At 35.0% G+C, this 21,285-nt stretch overlaps 6 protein-coding genes and 1 long non-coding RNA gene across 11 annotated transcripts; 3 read left to right on the top strand and 4 right to left on the bottom strand.

Moving 5' to 3' along the window:
* Positions 1–116: 116 nt before the first annotated feature.
* Positions 117–8,254, top strand: LOC124441757 (matrix metalloproteinase-16-like). Its single transcript, XM_046992224.1, has 12 exons — positions 117–275; positions 758–939; positions 1,681–1,932; positions 2,036–2,288; positions 2,362–2,586; positions 2,666–2,933; positions 3,102–3,639; positions 4,744–4,869; positions 5,761–6,015; positions 6,154–6,619; positions 6,757–7,039; positions 7,451–8,254. Exons 2-12 carry the CDS (start codon positions 814–816, stop codon positions 7,923–7,925), a joined length of 3,267 nt encoding a protein of 1,088 aa, XP_046848180.1. The 5' UTR covers positions 117–275; positions 758–813; the 3' UTR covers positions 7,926–8,254.
* A 123-nt stretch (positions 8,255–8,377) lies between these two features.
* LOC124441157 (zinc finger protein-like 1 homolog) lies at positions 8,378–17,557 on the top strand. 2 transcript variants are annotated; one of them, XM_046991594.1, is made up of 8 exons: positions 8,378–8,577; positions 8,675–8,786; positions 8,861–8,949; positions 9,025–9,129; positions 9,372–9,423; positions 9,491–9,700; positions 9,778–9,901; positions 17,427–17,557. In XM_046991594.1, the coding sequence occupies exons 1-8, from the start codon at positions 8,476–8,478 to the stop codon at positions 17,539–17,541; spliced, it is 909 nt and encodes a 302-aa protein (XP_046847550.1). In that variant the 5' UTR covers positions 8,378–8,475; the 3' UTR covers positions 17,542–17,557. The 2 variants fall into 2 exon arrangements, with proteins under 2 accessions (XP_046847550.1, XP_046847549.1); XM_046991593.1 differs by lacking the exon at positions 17,427–17,557 and adding an exon at positions 10,167–10,905.
* On the bottom strand, positions 11,690–12,342 carry LOC124441163. Its single transcript, XR_006946892.1, has 3 exons — positions 12,031–12,342; positions 11,849–11,948; positions 11,690–11,779 (listed from the first exon to the last, which is right to left on the bottom strand). It is a non-coding gene; the product is annotated as an uncharacterized LOC124441163 (long non-coding RNA).
* LOC124441151 (matrix metalloproteinase-15-like) lies at positions 12,798–16,029 on the bottom strand. Of its 3 annotated transcripts, XM_046991584.1 has the most exons (8): positions 15,568–15,675; positions 15,181–15,258; positions 14,482–14,790; positions 14,338–14,412; positions 14,157–14,247; positions 13,729–13,950; positions 13,341–13,614; positions 12,798–13,266 (listed from the first exon to the last, which is right to left on the bottom strand). In XM_046991584.1, the coding sequence occupies exons 1-8, from the start codon at positions 15,610–15,612 to the stop codon at positions 12,897–12,899; spliced, it is 1,464 nt and encodes a 487-aa protein (XP_046847540.1). In that variant the 5' UTR covers positions 15,613–15,675; the 3' UTR covers positions 12,798–12,896. The 3 variants fall into 3 exon arrangements, with proteins under 3 accessions (XP_046847540.1, XP_046847539.1, XP_046847538.1); XM_046991583.1 differs by lacking the exon at positions 15,568–15,675 and adding an exon at positions 15,724–16,029 and having other exon boundaries at positions 14,157–14,412; XM_046991582.1 differs by having other exon boundaries at positions 14,157–14,412; positions 15,568–15,676.
* On the bottom strand, positions 16,509–18,664 carry LOC124441160 (zinc finger FYVE domain-containing protein 21-like). Its single transcript, XM_046991596.1, has 8 exons — positions 18,343–18,664; positions 18,005–18,266; positions 17,771–17,821; positions 17,532–17,700; positions 17,298–17,367; positions 17,122–17,210; positions 16,895–17,040; positions 16,509–16,785 (listed from the first exon to the last, which is right to left on the bottom strand). Exons 2-8 carry the CDS (start codon positions 18,254–18,256, stop codon positions 16,753–16,755), a joined length of 810 nt encoding a protein of 269 aa, XP_046847552.1. The 5' UTR covers positions 18,257–18,266; positions 18,343–18,664; the 3' UTR covers positions 16,509–16,752.
* LOC124441156 lies at positions 18,260–20,111 on the top strand. Of its 2 annotated transcripts, none has more exons than XM_046991592.1 (2): positions 18,260–18,432; positions 18,663–20,111. In XM_046991592.1, the coding sequence occupies exons 1-2, from the start codon at positions 18,375–18,377 to the stop codon at positions 19,856–19,858; spliced, it is 1,254 nt and encodes a 417-aa protein (XP_046847548.1). In that variant the 5' UTR covers positions 18,260–18,374; the 3' UTR covers positions 19,859–20,111. The 2 variants fall into 2 exon arrangements, with proteins under 2 accessions (XP_046847548.1, XP_046847547.1); XM_046991591.1 differs by having other exon boundaries at positions 18,274–18,432; positions 18,660–20,111.
* LOC124441162 (CB1 cannabinoid receptor-interacting protein 1-like) lies at positions 19,853–20,808 on the bottom strand. The gene is made up of 3 exons (XM_046991598.1): positions 20,792–20,808; positions 20,579–20,676; positions 19,853–20,408 (listed from the first exon to the last, which is right to left on the bottom strand). The coding sequence occupies exons 2-3, from the start codon at positions 20,674–20,676 to the stop codon at positions 20,102–20,104; spliced, it is 405 nt and encodes a 134-aa protein (XP_046847554.1). The 5' UTR covers positions 20,792–20,808; the 3' UTR covers positions 19,853–20,101.
* Between the last annotated feature and the right edge of the window lie 477 nt (positions 20,809–21,285).

Genomic DNA, 21,285 nt, shown 5'->3' on the forward strand with positions numbered 1-21,285 from the left:
AAACGTATAGCGCGTCATAACCTGCGGAAGAACAATACTAGCCATCGACAATACCCGTCCTTTTTGACGTACACTGAAATTATATGTTAATTTAACAAAGACAAATTACGGAGGTTGATAGACATGCTGTCAGACGGAAGTGGTACCACCTTGACCTCGATTGTGCTATATAAAGGTGAATCATTCCCCTCAATGATACCATAACACAATCGCTACAATATCGGCTACAAGCTTGTCAACCGTCGAAAATCAGCCTATTTGTTAGAACAAGACAAGTAAGTATTTGGTGTATTGCCTCGATGACATGAATTAAGTGAAGTGTAAATATTTTAGTTTTGCTTTCATCTAAGTTATGCTGCAAATAAAATGCACTTAAAAATGAGTATAGTGCATACAAATTTTTGGTGAAGATTTCTGCTGCTTCCGCAATATCTCAGCTAACTAAAGTTGACCTGTAAACTTTATTCCTTCTATGGGAATATTTGAAAGGTTCGATATATCAGTTCAAGTCGAGCCTTACTTTGAGGCAAAAGGGTTAGCTGTTAAAATTTTTAGAGAGAATTATCTCGACATTGCTTAAAATATCAAAATGTCCAATTAAGACAGAAGTATCACCATTTTTGTATAATTTTGTTAAATATGTAACATCAAAATTAGCTACTCGTATGTAATTATTTAATGGTAAGGTTGCAAGTATGTGATCAATAAGCGTTCAGTTTATTCATAAATAATTCTAACAAGTCGCTTTCTTTAATAGTTCAAAACTATCGGAAATCGTTAACGGCATCCTAGAGGAAAATATTCATTGTCTTCATGTCCAGTTCACAGCAAATCTGTCGAGTTATTCTCGGCTCACTGTTCATTTTAACTACACTGGAATCTGTTTGTTTGTTACCGGCTTCATCAGGAGTCGGTGGAAAGGCACAAAATGATGTCTTGGTAAGAAATGACGCTTTCATACAAATATTTTTAATTTTATGAAAATATCATCTGAGAACTGTTTCTGCAATTTTATCTATTTGATCTTAAAATCTCCCAGAATTGTTTTGCAAGTAGGCAAATATTTAAAACCACGAAACCACAAAGCTGACTTGTTATATTGAATTCATATCCGCCAAAATACGAAAGTTCCGTTTTGATGGGAAATATAACTTATCCTAAGATGCTTTTGTTTTTGGCGTTAGTTTTGACAAAATGAAAATTGAAAAGTGATTGCAACATTTATGCCATTATTTTCACCTGCATTTATGAATACATATAATAAGCCTATCCCAATTTTTTTTATGCTATTTTTATTCTTCTTGGTTTGATTTTGTGCGTATTTCCTCCATACGGAATTAAGGTTCCCCGCGTTGGCACAATAGCAAATTTTTAACCATGTTTACCACAAAAGATCTTGCAAAACACAAGGACCTGACCGCTACGCTGGCAAAATAACAGGATATTTAAACTTGTAACTTATTAATAAATACTAATTAAACCTTTTTCATCTGCATCTGTTGATTTCGACTTTAAAAGTTTGGAGAAAGTAACAAAAATAGTTATTTGATCAAGCGTTTAGATGGTTGATACAAAACCTTCAGCCTGAAATTGATATATCTATGTATTGTTATGGATAACCAGTGTCATTCTAGGGATAACCACCAATTTCATGCTAAAGATGACTATTTCCATTTTTAGAGTTTCATGATGAGGTATGGGTATCTGGAACCGAAGAGCCCGATTTTAGGGGAATTTCGTACTGAAGCAGAAATGATACGTGGTATCAAGCAGATGCAGGAGTTTGCAGGTCTTAAAGGCACCGGCGTTATAGACGAAGAGACTGTAAAGTTGATCAGCACTCCTCGATGTAGTTTACCTGACGTTGGACCGGGTGACAGAATGAGACGGAGAAAGAGATATGCTCTTCATGATACAATATGGCGTAAAACTGTAAGATATCTTTTAATGATTTGTATGCGATTTTTTTTATTGTAAAGTGAGCTGTTTTTCAACACAATACAAATTTATAACGAAAATGAATTTTTTTTTGCAGGATTTGACATACAAAGTGACGAACAAACCCAAGACGGAGCTCTCTATGGATGAGGTCCTCGCTACCGTACGTAAGGCCTTCGATCTGTGGTCAGCTGTTTCACCACTTAAGTTTACAGACTTATCCTCGCCTCATGCCAACCGTGAAGTTGATATCGAGATGAGTTTTGAAAAAGACAGTCATGGTGACGGTTATCCGTTTGATGGCCGAGGTGACAGGATCGCACATGCCTTTTATCCTCTAAATAACAAAGGTAAGTCTTCTAACCAACAATGGATATTTCTTTTATGAGGAATTATACGATAGTCTGTTAATCTCCTCGATAGGTACAGATGGTGACGTACATTTCGATGATGACGAACATTGGACTCTAAACAAACCTGGCGATGAGAGCACAGATTTCTTTTGGACAGCAGTACACGAGATCGGTCATGCCCTTGGTATTCAACATTCGTGGTATCGATCGGCCATTATGTATCCTTACTACACTGGTTTCAAACCAAATTTGAAACTGAGTGAAGATGACGTCATGGCCATACAGGCCAAATATGGTATGAATATAAGTTTTAAATCAAACGTGATTTCCGTAAAATAAATTATTTGAACTTTTTTATTTGCTTTCGCTTGTAGGAAGAAAACCGACAACCCCGTCCACGCTTCCTTCTTCGTCCAAATCCTCTGGTCCCAGTCCTTGCGACAAAACATTCAACGCGGTCGTTCACAGTGGTGATGGAAACACCTATTTCTTCAGAAATCATATCTTTTGGACGCTTGACAAATTCAACAGATCTCTTGGCGGAGGAAGGAATATTGTCGATTTTTGGCCAAATCTTCGTCGACGAGTACATGCTGCGTATACTCGAAGAGACGGCAAGACTGTGTTCTTTAAGGGGAAAAGGTAGGAGAAGTCTTGTTTTTATCAATTCTGATTTCAGTGTTAGTAATAAAAGGATTTCAAATACTATGATTTGATTCATTTTCTTTTTGTGTGACAATCAAGCTCGTCTCGTGTTTTCTGTCATTTATATTACGTGTTAGTTTCAAATTTTCTGATTTTTTGTTTCAGATTTTGGGTGTATGAAGGCATGAAACATGTAGAAGGGCCAAAAGATATTAAAGAATATGGTCTTCCCATTCATTTGAAACGAATTGATGCTGCCTTTACATGGGGTGCAAATGGACATACATATTTCTTCAAGGGCCACAGATATTGGCGATATAACGAGAAAATGAAGAGAATAGATCCTGGTTATCCTAGAGATATATCTAAATCTTGGGGATCTGTGTCCTACCCAGTGGACGCTGCGATGACGGGGGGTGATGGGAACACGTACTTTTTTAAAGGAGAACAATTTCAAAAATTTGACCTCAGAAAATACAGTCTTTCCGAACCACAGAAGACTGGTGACTATTTCTTCAGGTGTAACGATGTTGAAACACTTCCAACAACAGGACCGTACGTCGAAGATGTACTCAAAACGAACAATGATGATGATGTTAATAGTGGCAATGATGTTTATAATGATGGCAACACTGGTGTGAGAACAACATTAGGTCTGCCTCTAATTTTATTGGTAACAATTTCGGTTTCATTCTTTAATCTTTGATGAAGAATTCTACTGAATCAGTGGAGTTATATTGTAGGCAAAGCCGTACCTAAACCACTACAAATAAATTTTTGATGATGTGAACGTGAACAATTATGTTGTAAATATGATTTACTGTACATTTCTGTCATTATAAATTATGAAAAATTGAACAACAAGTATTATTTATTAGTAATATTTATGTCAGGTGTGTAAATATGTATTTAAGTATTTATTTTTTCATTAAAAGAAAGATAGCAGCTAATACTTATAAAGGTGTAATTATGTGTGACTTGAAAAATCAATAGGAACACAGTACGTAGAAAAATATGGGGAAAATAATCAATACATACAAACGTACGAAAATCTTTGATCTTTTGAGCCTGGTTCACACTTGTGAAGTAATTTCCGACATGTTTTAGTTTTGCAATTTTAATTTCTGACACTATTTTTCTCCTTAGAAATCTATTTAAAACCAAATTTATGTGTTGGCGACGCCACTGGTATTACAAAGAGAATATTTATTCTTATTTGCTTGAATAAAAGGAAAACAGGAGAAGTGTTTTAAAACTGTACTGGATAAATAATTTAGGAATATTCAGCCGTATGTAATTTCAGAATATGTGATTTCAGCCGTATGTGATTTCTGTAATTGTCAGAATTTTTGAAGGGGTTCTGCGAAAGACATAAATTTTTCATCTTGATACTCTTCCTGTCTTTCTTTCGCGTTATCGCCCTAAAGGAAAAAATAATTTGAAAGGAAACAACAGTAAAAAGATAAAGAGTTTATTATTCACTAAGGAGCGATTGCACACACCTTTATTTTATTGAGTTGGCGAAATTTTATTTTTTATATCTTTCCATTCGATAAAAAAAGTGTAAACTCATGTAAAATTTTAATTTTAAATTTTGTGATCATGTGTTAAAATTTCCGGTACTTTTGACATAATTAAGTACATAACTTCCGTTAGGCTTATTTTGCAAATGGAATAAGCAGGGTCATATGGGGTGTGTAGGTATTTCGTCTTTAGTCCACGCAAATATCCTTCAATGTAGCTACAACACTGGGCTTAATTCAACATACCGCTGTCAAGCATAACACACATTTGTTATTATCGTTAAACTACAATGCCGAATGCATTATTTTGTGTGTATAAAGTCACACTTTGTTGTGTATTGTTTGCTATAACTAAATGTGGCCCTCTTCGTGATCGAAGGAACATTGGCAAAAGCAAGGTCGATCATTTTGTGAGTAAATATTTCATGATTGCAATGTGTCGAATTGTTGTGACGTTTACTTTGTTTTACAATACGTAAAATTAGTTTGAATAAACTATTCCTATTTATAAGAATAACGTTGCAGTTCAATTCTGTTAGTGAAAGCTCGTATTAACTAAGTACAAGTTCCAGATCTACGAGCATATCATCAAGACTTTAGCACTTATATCTCTGCCTTAAATGTGTGACAAATATTGTTCTTCTATGTGCGAAAATATTTTTCGCACATAGAACGCATAACATCCAACGAGTCAAAGGCCAACATCAATGATAACTTTGGTGTTTATTGTAACGTGATTAAACGTCATTTATTTGTGACATTTGACATTTGAGAGGGGAATTATGGAAAGTGCATTTATAGATTGTGCGGGTTTCTTTCGAAGCAATCGTTCCGCCAAGATGATTACAGCCAACCCCTTTGACTGTATTGTTCAAACTGGAAGCATATCTGAGTCTCTAAAATTGCTAATTCTAATGAAGGAAGAAAAATGAAAATTTTTGGAAAACCATGTAGTATGTCATTGGATTACGAGGATAGACTATTTATGATAGGTCTCAGGCTTATGCGAAAATCATATGCTGTAATATAACTTGTATATGTTAGCACTTAGGAACACAGTTTCAAACTTTTTCAAAGCTACATTATAGTTTTATTTTTTCACTTCCCTTTAATATCTTCACTTCTACACCCTTATAAACTGTGGCTACACCGGTTAAAGCGTCTGTATAGCTTTCCATCTCATCCGTAATTTTAACTAGCTTGCATGGGCTGGCTGCAATGAAATTGTTGACATTGAATATCTTTCTCAGTCAATTTGATGTTGGAAAAATGTTGATGATGGTGTTTTCTGCACTTCGCAGCGTTACCTAACAGATAAAGGTTATCTACGTAGACCTGACTCGCGAGCCGCTTTTTCGCGCACGGGAAAAGTGATGAAGAATGCCATAAAAATGTTTCAAGCATTTGCTGGCATTCCAGAAACTGGAGAAGTTGATAATAAAACAATTGAAATGATGTTGATGCCGAGGTGTGGAATGCCAGACTTTAAAGAATCCAATAACACAAAAAAGCGACGAAAAAGATATTCTATACAAGGAAGCAAATGGCGCAAAAAAGTGAGTTGCGGATAGCCGTTGCACATACGCGGCTAGCCACTGTGTTTTAAACAGTTCTTGCCTGTAATTCTTCATTTTATTTGTGTAGTAATAAGAGAAGCTCTGTTTCTTCATACATCATGCGTTCTCTTGCTGTAGGAACTGACTTACATGATTGTGGAGGATGGACCATCAAATGCAATCTCTATACGTGAAGTAGAAGAACAAGTGATTAAAGCTTTTCAAAAATGGGAGAACGTATCCACTTTGAAATTCACGAAGGACAAAGATCCAAATTCAGATATCATTGTGAAGTTCCGATCCGGAGAGCATGGTGATGGTTATCCATTTGATGGACCTGGTGGCACTCTGGCTCATGGATTTTACCCACTAAACAACGAAGGTTTTGCTGGTGATGTTCACTTTGATGATGACGAAACTTGGATTCTGAAAGAGGAAGAAACGGGAACAGACTTTTTTTGGACCGCGTTACACGAAATTGGACATGCTTTGGGTCTTGAACATTCAAGGTCAAGAAATGCAATCATGTATCCATTTTATACTGGTTTTAAAGAAAACCTGGAGTTAGACGCCGATGACATTGAAGGAATTCAGTTTCTTTATGGTAAGTACACCAAGCACGTGACGATGCTTTTACTGCTTTTTGCGCATGCTTAATGTTAATGTTAATGATGCTAGGGAAACGTCGAAAATAAATGTTACTTGAGAAACAATTTCATTCAAACTTTCATTGTTTTCTAGGAGTACCTAAAATCAAAGTAGAAACGGTCGCTCCAACGGAGCCTAGGACCACCATATCTACTGGTGTACCAAACGTATGCACAATAGAGAAATTTGATGCTGTCTTTGCCAACAACGAGAAATATGTATACTTTTTTTCTGGTAAGTATTTCTGGATATCACCGGAGTCTGGTGGACATGTTGAACCGATCGCCATCAAAGATGACTGGAAAGAATTACCTGAAGATGGAATTGATGCAGCATACTATTCTAATGAAAAAACGACTTTTTTCAAGAACAATTTGTAAGTGTTCAATGAGTTTACTTTCGTGAAGGTGATCAGAAAATACGAAAACGTAGAGGAACTAGAAGTAAAATAAGGAAATCGTTTCTCGATCAAAACATTGTAATGTTTATTAAATATTCTTTTCTTTTGCCTCAAGTTTGTGTCGGAGCCACAGCTCAGTCTTACAGTCAACAGGATATAATCAAAAATTTCGATTTGTTGTAAAAAATAATCGAAATGTATAAATACAGCAAAAGGGATTTCGTCATTCCTTTCTGTGTTCTGATTGGTTAAAATCTAAAACAATCTGTTACATGAATTTATCCACTCTTCACCAGAGGATTTGACCTGTTTTTCTATAATATGACATACAAGACTCGTGACGTTTTATTGCCTGACTCATTCGTGATGTTTGTTGCTTCATTACAGATGTTGGATATACAACGGTACTAAACTTCTTGCTGGTCCAATTGATATTTCGAAGCAGTACAGAAATTTGGGGACGAACGTGCAAAGTATTGATGCTGCTTTTGTTTGGAGAGCAAACGGGATGACGTATCTTTTCTCTGGTGATAATTACTGGCGTTATAACGAAGCTTTTGATACCATTGACTTGGGATATCCCATCAAGATCAATGTTTCATGGGTTGGTGTTCCAAATGAACTAGATTCAGCTCTAACATTGACAAATGGAAGTACTTATTTCTTTAAAGGAAGGGGATTTTGGGAATTTGATAATCTGAAAATGAGAACTATAGACGAAAAACCTTCAACAATCAACGATTCTTGGATCAAATGTTCATTGGATAAAAATGCACATTCTGGCTTTTCATATATTTCACCACATCGCGTTTTAATCCTTTGGATGATAAATACCATAGTTTTGCTACTTCATGTATTTTGAAGTGTTCATAACGTTAAATTATAGCTGCTCTACTCAGTTTAAAACACTACTATTCGAGCCAGCTGCTTTCAAAGTGTTTTGAAATGTAAATATGACTGAGAATGAGTCGTTTAAATTATTTTTTTAAGGCTGGATCCGCGACTGTTTTCTTTGTCTATTGTCATCTCGTTATCACAACGTCCAACGTTTTAATCTGGTCCTTTTAATAATAATTAATATGTTAATATCAATGATTCTCTTGTGTAAATAGTATAATCACCAACTAAACAATGATTTTATTTATTTTCACAGTTAGTAATTAATGAGGATAATAAATGTAACAAACAATACGAGTTTTCTTGTCTCTATAACTTGTTTTAGTTTCCAACTCAACTTTATAAATCATCGAATTCGTACCTAGTCTCTGGCAAAAAAATGTGTTCCTCTGGTGTATGAAAACGAGTAGTGTCGGTGACTATACTACATCCAAAATGGCCACAATACTTTATTCGACGTGGCAAAACGAAGGGGAAATCTTAAATTATTGAACTAATGGTTTGTTTCCCTCGTCATGGGTCTTTGTAAATGTCCGAAGAAGAAAGTAACCAATCTGTTTTGCTTTGAACATCGAGTTAACGTTTGCGAATATTGTCTTGTTACCGACCATACTCGGGTGAGTAACTTATGTTTGTTATTAATGGCTGAGCGATGAACTTCTTTCATGTTTATTGAACCATCAATCATTTTCCTACGAATGTGTTTTTCTTTAGTGTATAGTGAAGTCTTATCTTCATTGGTTACAAGATAGTGATTATAATCCAATATGTACTTTGTGTAATGGCGATCTGTCAGTGGGAGAAACAGTGAGATTGACCTGCTATGGTAGGAAAAAGTCGAACATTTACTGTTCATAATTTTGCTTGAAACAATTTTCCATTTTTTTCATATGTATATAGATGTCTTTCATTGGGAGTGTCTCAATAACTTTGCTTTAAGTTTACCTTCAAATACTGCTCCAGCTGGATATACTTGCCCAAATTGTAAGGTTCGTTGATCATCTCAATTACAAAATGTAATATTTAATTTAGCAGGAAATAAAACAATATCCTGTTCTCTGTAGGCATGCATTTTTCCCCCAAATAATCTTGTCTCACCTGTTGCTGAAGCATTGAAGATGAAACTAATTAATGCCAGTTGGGCTAAAACTGGTCTTGGAATACCTGTGGTGAGTAAATGACGACCTGATGATTAATCTTTGAAGCATTAGCTTGTTGGTAAGGGTTACTTATGGGTTGGTTGGAACCCAGTGTACAGGAAGGGAAATCAACTGGTTTGTAAGGACTTAAAGGAGTAAGTTGGAGATACTAGGGAATTGCCAGAGAATGTCAGGCAGTTGTCAAGGGGCATTGGGTAATTGGTCTAGTTTCTAAATAAATCATAATAAAGCATGTGTTTTTGTTTCTCTAGGCTCCTACTATACAAGATGAGATTGCTGTGCAAAACATTGTCAACCACAGAGGTTTATATTCAGTTTTGAAATAAGGTTCTTTCATAATTTATAAATATTTCATCATCTTCAATTTTAGGTTTAAATGAACGAGAAAAAGATACAATAGCAACAAAGAAAGAAATGACAATGACAATGACATCAACACCAATGTATGAAAGAGAGGCTCCAACCCCTGTATTTACACCTCAGCAACATATTGTTGACATTCGATCAGACACAAAGAAAAATGATGAGCTGTGTGTTTCACCACAGCCCACCTATGCTGGAACTGAAAAACATCCTTCAGGTAGTTGCCATAATTATCATTCATGGTTGTGAGTTTAACAATTATCCTCAGCTCATATAAAATATTGCTATCCATAGGTACTGTATCAAGAAAGATTTTTGACGCTCGTGAGCCAGATTTTAAAATCTCAAACACAAAAGATCACGATGATGACAAATACAAAAGACGAAGTGCTGTCCAATGGCTCACGCTGTGGTTTGGGTAAGAATTTTCATTCATTTATGTATAAAGCTATGATAATCAAGGTGCAACGTTTACACAGCAAAAACGTCATCTGCGATAAAATATGCGGCTGACTGTTTTTATGTTGAGTGACGTAGTACACTGACGTCAGCGAAACAAAATTTGCATGTGATATTTGAGATTGTTAGTTTTCAACCATTGATGATACGTAGTGTTTGTTGGCGCTAAAAATTGTTGCCAATGGCGTTACGCAACACTTAGCTGAGGTCTTTATCGTTCGTAGATTACGAAATCAAAGTCGAGCTGTTAAAGAAGATTCTAACAGTCCGTTAAAAAGAATTACAATTCTTGTTTTCTTATGCATTTTTGTTGCCATTACGCTGATTGTTATGATGACTAGAGCAAGGAGAAATTTGGTTAATAATGATCCCTTATTGGATCCTTTAGCGAACCCAAATATTCGTATTAAAAATAGTTGAATCAATTCGAGTTATGAAAAATTTACTTCGATATAAGCGGATTTTCTGGGGTTGCAAGAGCTGCTTCTCCTTTGATTTATGTTTTTTAACATCACTAAACATATAGTTTACCCCTCAAAAAAAATTCAATGCAACCCTCACTATGTATAGCCATACATAAAAAGTCTTGCTGAACTGAAGAGTTTTTTTGTTTATACTTTCTTCGCTACCTAAAGAGATTTACGTAACTGCTATAGAATCCTCTCTTTGGTTCTATAGTGTTTTATGTTACGTCATTTTCTTATGACTTCACTCTATCAAACTTCATGACATTACCCCGGCAAGAAAATATGAAAATCCGTTTATACTTGTTGTAATGTTGGTATCATTTACTACATTGTACTGAATCTTAAACCTCGACGTCAACAACAGCGGGAATAGCAAATGCCAACTGCATATTAACTTCATCTTGCAAACTATGTTTACAGCACGCCGATAAGAATCTCATTTCATTTAACATGTGATTTATTTTATAGTAAAATAAACATTAGAATTGTTTTGAAAGGTTTTATCTATCTACTGTTTAGCTTAATGCCATCTAAATGTATTCACATATCGGCTATGTCGTCGTTTTGCTTGCGATTTGTTCTCGGAAACTTCGCGTAGAAGCCTAAAACGAAATTCACGAAAGCCTTCAACATGTGTAAATATTTTTGTCTGGTGTGACTTAATACACCGTATTCCTTCTTAGTGGCGTTATTAATAATATATACAAGTAATTTCTTGTATGGTGATATTGTGTTGTACATTGCGGTGTTTTACTGGTAATTTTTTATGGTGATCTTGTGTTGTGCATTGCGGTGTTTTGATGGTAATTTATTGTATGGTGATATTGTGTTGTACATTGCGGTGTTTTACTGGTAATTTTTTATGGTGATCTTGTGTTGTGCATTGCGGTGTTTTGATGGTAATTTATTGTATGGTGAACTTGTGTTGTACATTGTGGTGTTTTGATGGTAATTTTATGGTGATCTTGTGTTGTACATTGTGGTGTTTTGATGGTAATTTATTGTATGTTGAACTTGTGTTGTACATTGTGGTGTTTTGCTGGTAATCGAATCTTAATTTTGCATAAAAATGCAGTTCGCATGACTGTGTTAGAAGTTGGTGATTAAAACTGCTTGGTCACTTTAATGTGGCATTATCATTTATATTGTGTCTACCAGACCATACAGCAAGTTGTTGCTGGGCTTACCCTCGCCATGCAGAATGTTTAGTTTACCCTCATCATCCGGGTAGTTATTGTTAGGTTTACCCATATACTCGTTACCTTTTTAATAATTTGATTGTTTTCATTCGATCGCGTAATTCTCTTTTCTGTATCGAATCATTGCAAGGTCTAGTGATATTCTTATGATGAATAAAACCGAATTCCAAACTAGAATAAAGCGAATTTCAATTAAGCAAACATTTGTAAAATAACGTTTCAATAAGGAATAACTGTTACCAAGTGACACAGCTGATATATGCTTTGCGACACATTTCATAGCTAAACAGTTATAGATAAAGGCTAGGATGGCCAATTGAAACGAAATCCAATTACACATCTTAAAAATCAACGAAAAGATATTTGTTAGCAAATCACATTCTTCAAAAATATAATCATATTTTGTTTTCTTGTATTAATACCAGTATTGTGAAGGTGAACTTTTGTGTGGTATATTCTGGCATTTCTAGTACTAAATACGCGACGAAGTCGTTAAGTAGAGCAACTGATAAGAACATTCCCAATGACAGTGATATCGCTAGATAGACTTCTTTCTTTTTGACATGAAGTTTACTACAACGAAACTGCAAAATAGAAAATCAAAATGCATTGCTATAAAAAGATGGCACCTAACTGCGGTGGTTGCTTAAACCATAAATTTTACGAGTTTCTTTTTCCCAATGCATTTCACAACAATGTGTAAATATATGTTTGTAAATGATGATCGTCCAGGTTAATAAAGTCCTGAGAAGGACTGTTTTTGTTGTTGTTCAAAGATTTCATCATTTGACTCTGAGGATGACTACCGCTGAGGTTGTCGAAACGTCAGTCAACAACAACAAAAACAGTCCTTCTCAGGACTTTATTAACCTGGACGATCATCGTTTACAAACATGTAACGATACTCTCGGGTTCAAACCATTTACTTTGTTTGTTAATTTTGATGGTACGGCCTTTGGTTGTTAAAAACTGTACGATACCCGTCTCATATTCCTTACCATGGATCTGCAGGTGGTGTTCTGGCTGTATTCTAGTACATCCCGATAGAAATATCGTTTTTTCTTCATACACACTACTTTAAAGTTCGATTGCAGAAGTTGCGAGCCTGTATTATGACGTCATTAATTACGTAAAATCGAACACTTCGAATATTTGCGTAATGAAGAAAACAGGAGAAACCCTCGTCCTATTTCACGCGATCATTTTTTTTAATAAGTCCAAAAATGAAAATTTCTATGTACAAATATCTACAAATGTACGTCAACTGGAGAATGCGACCATCTGCAAGTCAACAGTTTCTTACAAATTTATTTATTTTGCGCCCTTTTCTTACTCGGAATAAACTATTACTAAACTTATCGATATCGTTGCCTCGCAAGAAGAATGTTTTGCTGTTTTTCCAGCTAAAAGCGGCGTCTACAGGACTACGAACATCACGCCAGACAGAAGTTCGCTTAGGATAGCCTTTATCAATAACTTTGTTCTTTTCGTTATATCTCCAATATTTTTTACCACGGAAGAAATAAACTCTGTTGTTGCCATCCCACACCATTGCTGCACCAATTCGACGAAGTCGTACGTTTCTGGCGTTCTTTATAAATCGTTGAATATCTAAAGGACCTTGAAGTTTTCGGAAGTTCTTGTTATAGATCCAAAACCTTAAAATGCAAAATGGGATATTGTTGTCGTTTATCCTTTTTACATAATTACTTCCTCTGTGTACCGTACTCACTGATTATATCTGAAGAAAACTAATGAACCATCACTACGTGCATAAGCTGCATCTATATTTCCTGCTAAACCACGAAATACAGATGAGATTCTCTCGCGTTGTCCTGCGCGTTTTGCATCATCCATTCTCCATAAATATGCACCCAAAAACAAATATGTTGTACAACTTTCTTTGTGGTAGACGACTGCGTCGAGTCGGCTGTTGTAACATACAGAGGAAACCACAGGCTTAAATTTTCCGTTTGTTGAACATGAAGTTGCTTGTACACGAGTTCCTAAATGATAATATATGATAAATGATTGCATCTCATAAGACCGTGCAATTAATTTTATTTTTCTTTCCTCAAAAGTTCTTTCCATCTAAAATGAAAATTTAATTCGCTTCTCACCATAAATGCTTTGAATGCCATTGATGTCATCCTGCTTGAGTTTTACATTCGCTCTGTATCCTTCAAACCATGGCCACATAATGGCGTCCCGTCTTTCTGAGTGCTCTAGACCAATGGCATGTCCAATCTCGTGTAAGGAAGTCCACATAAAGTCAGTGGTCCCTTGCTGACCATTTAAGGACCATATCTCGTCGTCATCAAAATGAATGTCACCTGACAAACCTTAAATGCAGAGAAACGTTGAGTGTTGATCTTACGATCTTGGTTTTCGCTAAGTGGATTTTTCTTTGAGTAGATAAAAAGCAGCCTCAACCAGTTAGACGGAGGCCAGATTTTACTTCCTTAGCAAAGGTGGTAGGTAGAAGATATTACTGACAAGATTGTCGGATTTCAATCATTTATAAATAATCAAACATCGTGCAAATTACCTGTGTTAGTTATTCCAGGATAGAAAGCGTGAGCAAGTGTTCCTCCTTCACCATCAAATAAATATGGATCGCCGTGGTATCTTTTACCAAACTTTACAATAATGTCAACATTTAGGTTCTTGTTTGCCAATCTTCTGAAATTTAACTGAGATGCCGACTGCCACATATTAAATGCTCTTACCAAAGTTCTTTCTACGTCTCTTTTTGACATCCTTATGCTGCTTGACGGATAGTTTTGTAAACTCCAAGTTATGGTCTGTGAAAGTTAAACTCATGATTTAAATCTTTAAAATAATACTGTGAAGTTTTAACAACCTCTTTTTACCCTCTTTTTCCAAGAAGATCCTTGTTTTACGTAGCGCTTCTTTCTGCGCATGTCTCTAAAGGAGGACACTTGTATCGCTCTAGCGGCCATACCAACAACATTACCACTGTTAGACCCTCTAGGGGTGAAGTCTTGTGAACCACATCGAGGTCCAGTCAGTTTTTTTCTGGTTGCTCTGTCCATTATTCCTGTTACGGGAAGTTTTGCATAACGCTGGAATTTACGTATTGCGTTATCAGCCGAATGAGCGTGAGAGATTTGGCCCGCCATGGATTCAATGTAGCCATAGCGTTGTAGGTATAAAAATGGCTAGAAAAAAGATAATATAATTTATTTTAGGATAAGACAAGAGTCACTTCCGGTGAAATAGCGCGCTTAGAAACATTTTTTGCAGTTCATTACTTTGGAAGTTTTCCGTAGGTGTGAAAAGTGCTAAATAGAGATGATGTAATTCATTTTCATATCAGAAGTTTTATAAACAGAATTGAAACATTTTTTTACTCAATTTTTTCAAGAGGCTTATTCTAAACCTATTATTTAGTTATTTTTAGGTGTTAATGAGTTTGTTAGCAACAAAATTTCCTTTATCGGTGAAAATATGATCAACAGATGCCAATATTTGTCATTATTTTTATGAATGTTCATTGCTTATTCTTTATCCTTATCATCACATAAAATTGCTTTATTCTTTCAACTTACGTCTTTCCTTTTCTTCTTTTGTGGTGATGCTTTGCATATTGTCCATCCAATCACCGCGATGATACATGTTGTGTAAACCTGTGGGAGAATATTCTTTTACTTCCATGACGAAATTTCATTATTACATTGATGATTGATCAAACATCTTGTATCAACATGTTGTGCGTATTGCCAACTGCACGACTTCGATTTATTTTTTATATCAATTAGTTAGCTCCTTTAAGAATAGCCTATTTGTACTATTTCGAGTACTATTTTTCCTAATAGCTTGGATAGAGCTCGCACTGAAGGATTTACAAATCACGCCCTTAGAATATTTTTTAGTCAATTCAAAGTGAGTGATAGACTCACTCCTACATCTTTTAGATACTAGTCAAAGAGACTTACTCTGCCGATTCCTGCTTGCGTTATGATTTTGAACGTAATAGACATACTTGCATGTGGATCCTAGCACGGACTATTCTACACATGCGTGCTATTTTTGTTTACGCATATTATGCAAATGAGACATAAACGTTACAAATATCAGTGTAACTGTTATACCTTCATAATTTCTTTTTGTTTTGATGTCTCCACGACACCGTACTGACCTTTGAGAGGAACTCAGAAGTTATGTTGCTTACAGCGAGTGCAACAGCTTTATTATTCGTGCAATCAGATTACTGATTACAATCAGTGTTGATCTTTCGCACTTCCCCATGACGTACACACCAGAATCTGACACAATTTACAGTCATGGGAAGTGTTTATCTTCCACAACAGTCCACCATGAGTTATCTTCATGTTTTAGTATGGTGAGATTTACATAATATAAAATAACAAAAATATTCTCGCGTCAAAATTTTTCTCTTTCTCTTAAACTTTTTTGAGATTAGCTGTACTAGAGCGATGCAGTTTAGTTTTACGTATATACTGCCATGCCTGCTGCGTTTCTCAGCGTGTTAAGGCCGACACCCATCACGATTACCACGATAGTATTTCTTAATTGTTCTCGATGATGGCGTTCAGGCATCTAATTTGCCGTCATCTCGAAAACGAGAATTGATCTGATGAAGAAACAAGACACAAATTTATTTATCAAATATAACATTGTTATTCATCGAATCAATGCAAAAACATTGTCGTTTCGCGAATACACAGGCCGGAAATTTCATGAGTGATGACGACAGCAGATGTTGGCTATCTTCAGATCAACGCTTGAAAGTGCACAAAGTCAGGACGTTCTGGAGATGTTCGAGCGTGCTATACGCACTTCCTTTTGGATACATGTTTAATTGAATATCCAACTTTGATTCTATCTCATTCAAAATGCAATAAAACAGCAATGCTAAAAATGAATAATTTTGTAAAATATTCCTTTTGACTACTATATACAAATATGTTTATTAAGAATTTACACCAAACTATTTGCCAATATCAGTTGGTTAAAGTATAACACACAATAGATAACACACATGGTAAAAATGGTGGTTTCTACATATTTACTAGTTAATTGTAAATGACTTCATGATAGTATTGGTGTAAAATATCACTTTTGTTTTACACATTAACCAAATATCATCATAGTCTTCATCAGTTTCCAGCTTCAAATAATATTTTTATTCCCTACATAGAAATAAAACAGAAACTACCATGATGATCAATCAACATCAAAAACATACAACTATCACTGAAAAAAGTGACTACAAATTCTGAATACTAAAGCAATAATCACTTTTTGCATGGCGATGATCCAATTTAATGATGCTTTCCTGCCATTTTGTGATGGTTCTAAAGCTCGAAGTTCAACAGTTTCTATCTTGTTTTTCCTCTCAGATTTGCATTTGAATATTAGCCCAGTTACTACAGGTAAGGTAGAACCTACAGAAACAGACCATAAGTTAACAATCTAGACAATTAATGCTCTGATTCAACCAGTTTATCACGGCTACAATATACCACCTGGTGTTTCAGGGTTCTCTGAGATAGTTTTTACAGAGACCAACTCTGTTAAATCAATAACACCTTCACCTTTGCCAATTATGATTTCTCTGACAATAATAAAAGCAATAGAAAATTTTCAAAACTTTATTTTGAATGTTAAAATAGCAAAACAAGACCTTAATGATGACTCTGACCTGTGATTCTTGTGGTTTAGTTGACAGTGAAAACTTTTATCGCACGAATTGCCAATGTAAAAGTTTGCCCCTATCAAAAAAAATCATTGCTAAAACATTTAATTAAGAACTTACAAAACATATTTTTAGGAAACAAGATTTTTTTAGTGGCAACCAAAGAAACTGCACACTTGACTTCTGGAGTGGCCATCAAGGACAGGACTTTCTTATATTAATTTTTATGACCATTACTACCATGAATTAAAACTTTGAGAGATTTATTAAAGAATTCATTTTCTTTTCTTGCAACAATTGCACATTCTTCACAAACACGAACTGGATCCACAAAATTCAGTCTTAACAAGAGAACTTTTTGATCACAGCATGATCCACAGAATAAATTTCCACATCTTCGACAATGATGCTGAAACAATTAAGGAATAAGTTTACGTTTTATTCGCCACCTGCAAGGCATAAAATTATTTTAAGCTTACACGTCTCTTCCAAAAATCAAACACAACTTTACATTTGATACAAGAATTGTACTAAAAAATAAGAAAGGAATTTGATACTTTTTTGTTAAATCAATCGAGATTGATCATGATATAGGATTACCAATGCATATTTGCAAAACACTAGCTTTGTTAAGGAAAATTATCAATATCAAACGTAGAGCGCAGTCAAACTGTCATATTAAAATAGCCATAACAATGATCGAAAATACATACTTGGTCATCAGGTTGCCACGGTGGTTCTTCTATTGTAAAAGGAGAACGATCTTGTTCATTGTTAGGTAGCATTCGCAAGCCACTCTTGGTTCTTGCGAGTGATTTTCCGGACGCCATCCGCTCCTTTATCTTTTTGTGTGTACAGCAAGTAAACAAATTTTTGTAGTTCGTACTTCGTCGGAAAGTTGCCGCAAGATAGCGGCAAACGTTTCGACAATTCCCGCAAAGCTTCGACAATTTCCGATCTTGCATCCAACCGCAGCTATGAATTATAAATGAAATAAAATTAGTCAACATCTTCGAAACTCTCAAAACGTCTGGTGTATTTTCAATCTTACTGATAGAAACTTTATGTTTTCGTTGATAATTGATGATGATGTTTGTTGCTATCATTCTTCTCTCTATTTTTTGTCCATCTGTGTTATCAGGTAAAAAAAACTTAAAAAAGCTCCCAAAGAGTTTACATGACTTGCAAATATTATGCATGTTGTTTTTCTTTTCTTTCTTATGTTTAAGATTCGCATTTCTTGACGGGAAAATATATCTTCTCTAGAACAATTATGATTCATATAATATTTTCATGTGATCCAATGCGCATGCAATACGTCCTGTTGTTACTCATATTCAGGATTTTGAAAATTTTTGTGGTTTTAAGTAGTTGATCTAGTTTGGAACAGAGTTTCGATGAATGACCATGTACAGCCAAGAGGATGTTACAAAGCACAATCCTGGGTGGATAACAAGGAGCAACTGTGGCTCTTTGGGGGTGTGACCTATACGTCAAAGAATGGTTCCAATGTTTTAAAATATGTACATGATCTTTGGCGTTTTGAACTGAAATTTCACAAATGGCAAAAAATGGATTACAAACATTTATCAAATAGCCCAACATTCATCGACAAAGGTTTGACAAGTTATTGCCTAGGGGATGCCTATATATTTGGACATATTCTACATAAAAAAAATGAAAGATTATGGTTATACAACATGTCTTCAAATATATGGAAATATCTTCATTACCCAAGAAACAACACAGGTTATTCATGTGTAGCCATGTGGTGTAACGAGACTTTAACTGTTATCAAACTATTGTGCCTCAAACAAAACATTATTAAATTGTGGCATTATGGAATTGTGACAAAGAACTGGAGTTTACATATGTCCACGCTTCTTACAAAGTCTGTTAAAAATTCCCATTTGTTGTTTTTATCATCAAAATATGTTTGGTCCTATCCTGGTCTTCTATCTGCTTCCAAGTTGTTGATTGTGAAAAATAATGTGTTCAGTGTATTACAAGTAAATAAAACTGGCAAAGAGTTCTTTGCCACAAGAAAGGGGTTTGTACGTTGGATTGATCGTATGGGTAATCTCAATTTGCTGGGAGGGAAGGTATCTAGGTATGCAGCTTCAAATTACTCTTCTGATCATTGGATGTTAAATATGTCCAATCACATTTGGGTGAAAATCATGTCAAAAAGTGTAAAACCTAGGGCAAGGTTTGGAGCTTGTGTTTGGTATGTCAAGGATCAGCTATGGCTGTTTAGTGGTTATAGGAAGGATAGTAAAGGACATATTGTGATTGAGAGGGATCTATGGAAAGGAAGAATTGTCTATCCTCAAGCTGACATTCATTCTAAAACAAAAGCTAGTGAAGATAATTTACCTGGAGATACACTAAAATTGTCATTGATTAATAAATTGATAATCTCTATGGCGACACTCTGCATTGTCATGGTGATTAGCATTAGGCTATGTTACAAACGAGAATTGTATCAGGTGCTGTCAAAAATGAGCAAACAAAGAGTTGTCTACCATCAGGTCAGCCAAGAGGGTGAGAAAAACAACAGGTTATGAACAAAAAATATTTATTGTACTATGTACATTTTTTGTATTCTATAGGTGATGTTGATATTCATGCTTGTTGTATTTATAAGACTGAAATTAATAATTGATGTATTTAAAAAATTAATTGATTTATAGAAACATGTACTTAATTAATAAATTTATTTAAATGTTTAGTCTTGTGGCATACATGAATTTAATTAGTAGAAAATGAATAAGGAATCACACAAAACAACACATTAATAAAATGTGTCTCTATCTGAAATTTATTTCATCTACTGTAGTACTGTTTAGTTCTTTTTTGTGGCTGCATTTCACTTCAATGTTTTTGAGTGGCGTTCCCCAAACATTGTGGGCATTTTCATTTAAAGGGTAAAATTTACATTGTAATGACATCTGAACACTGCTACCATTCTCGAACTGGATTTTAAGAGGTATAACTGTTCGAGCATTATTTTTAGTCTTTTGGATGTTACCAGATGACCATACACCAGAAAAAGAAGAGCTGGATTCCTCTTTAGTTGATTGTCCATCAACATTGACTCCACTCAAGCTTACATTGCTACACATCAAATGAAAGTGGAGTGAATATAATGAACAGTTAAAATAATACCATTCAAAGTCCTTGTCTGTCAGGTAACTAAGCAGCCATTTATTGTTTTAAAAAGTAAAATGCTTTCAAACAACTGACGAACACCTTTTTTTAATATAAGTATCAGATTTTCAACAAACCTTATATTTTCATGAGGCTGTACTCGTATGGTGATCTTGTAAACAGTTTCCGCATTAAACTTGACGGTCTTAGGATACTTGAACCGTTCACCATCCATCTTAAAAAATAATTGTGAACCATCGTCATTCTTCGATATGGAAATGAGAATCTTGAAACTTGTGGACATGATGTCAATTTTTGTTAACTTAAAGTAAAAACTTTATCATTCGTACATCAAAATGAACAAAGCAATATTAAAATATAGGAAGCTCGATGTCGACAGAGTCCAACCAGTCCAACAACCACATTTTAGTGGATGGTAAATGGTAACGAAGGAGTAAATCCAACTCAACGCCCGGGAATGTCCGGAGTAGTCCGGCGAGACTCGTTGATTTCCCGGAGTGAAATTAGAGAAATGTGAAATCATGTTAGTATTTCTAGTAATAAGCGAGAAAAACGCTAGTTTAAATAAACCAGTAGACGTATTCCTTTATAAAAAAACTTTGTTTTATATAGTGAGTTTTCTGCCTACCTAAACGTTGAATCCACCAGTATATTGTAGTTCCATGTTAAATGCACAATTGAATGAAGATATGATCTTCGCACTTTGCTGGACAATTTAAGCAATTGTCTCATGAACCTGAAAAACTCAGGTGACTCAACGGTGAGTTTTTCAGGTTCATGAGACAATAGCTTAAATTGTCCAGCAAAGTGCGAAGATCATATC

The sequence above is a fragment of the Xenia sp. Carnegie-2017 genome, unplaced genomic scaffold (assembly GCF_021976095.1).
Source record: "Xenia sp. Carnegie-2017 unplaced genomic scaffold, XeniaSp_v1 HiC_scaffold_20, whole genome shotgun sequence".
In the NCBI taxonomy this organism is placed as follows: Eukaryota; Metazoa; Cnidaria; class Anthozoa; order Malacalcyonacea; family Xeniidae; genus Xenia; species Xenia sp. Carnegie-2017.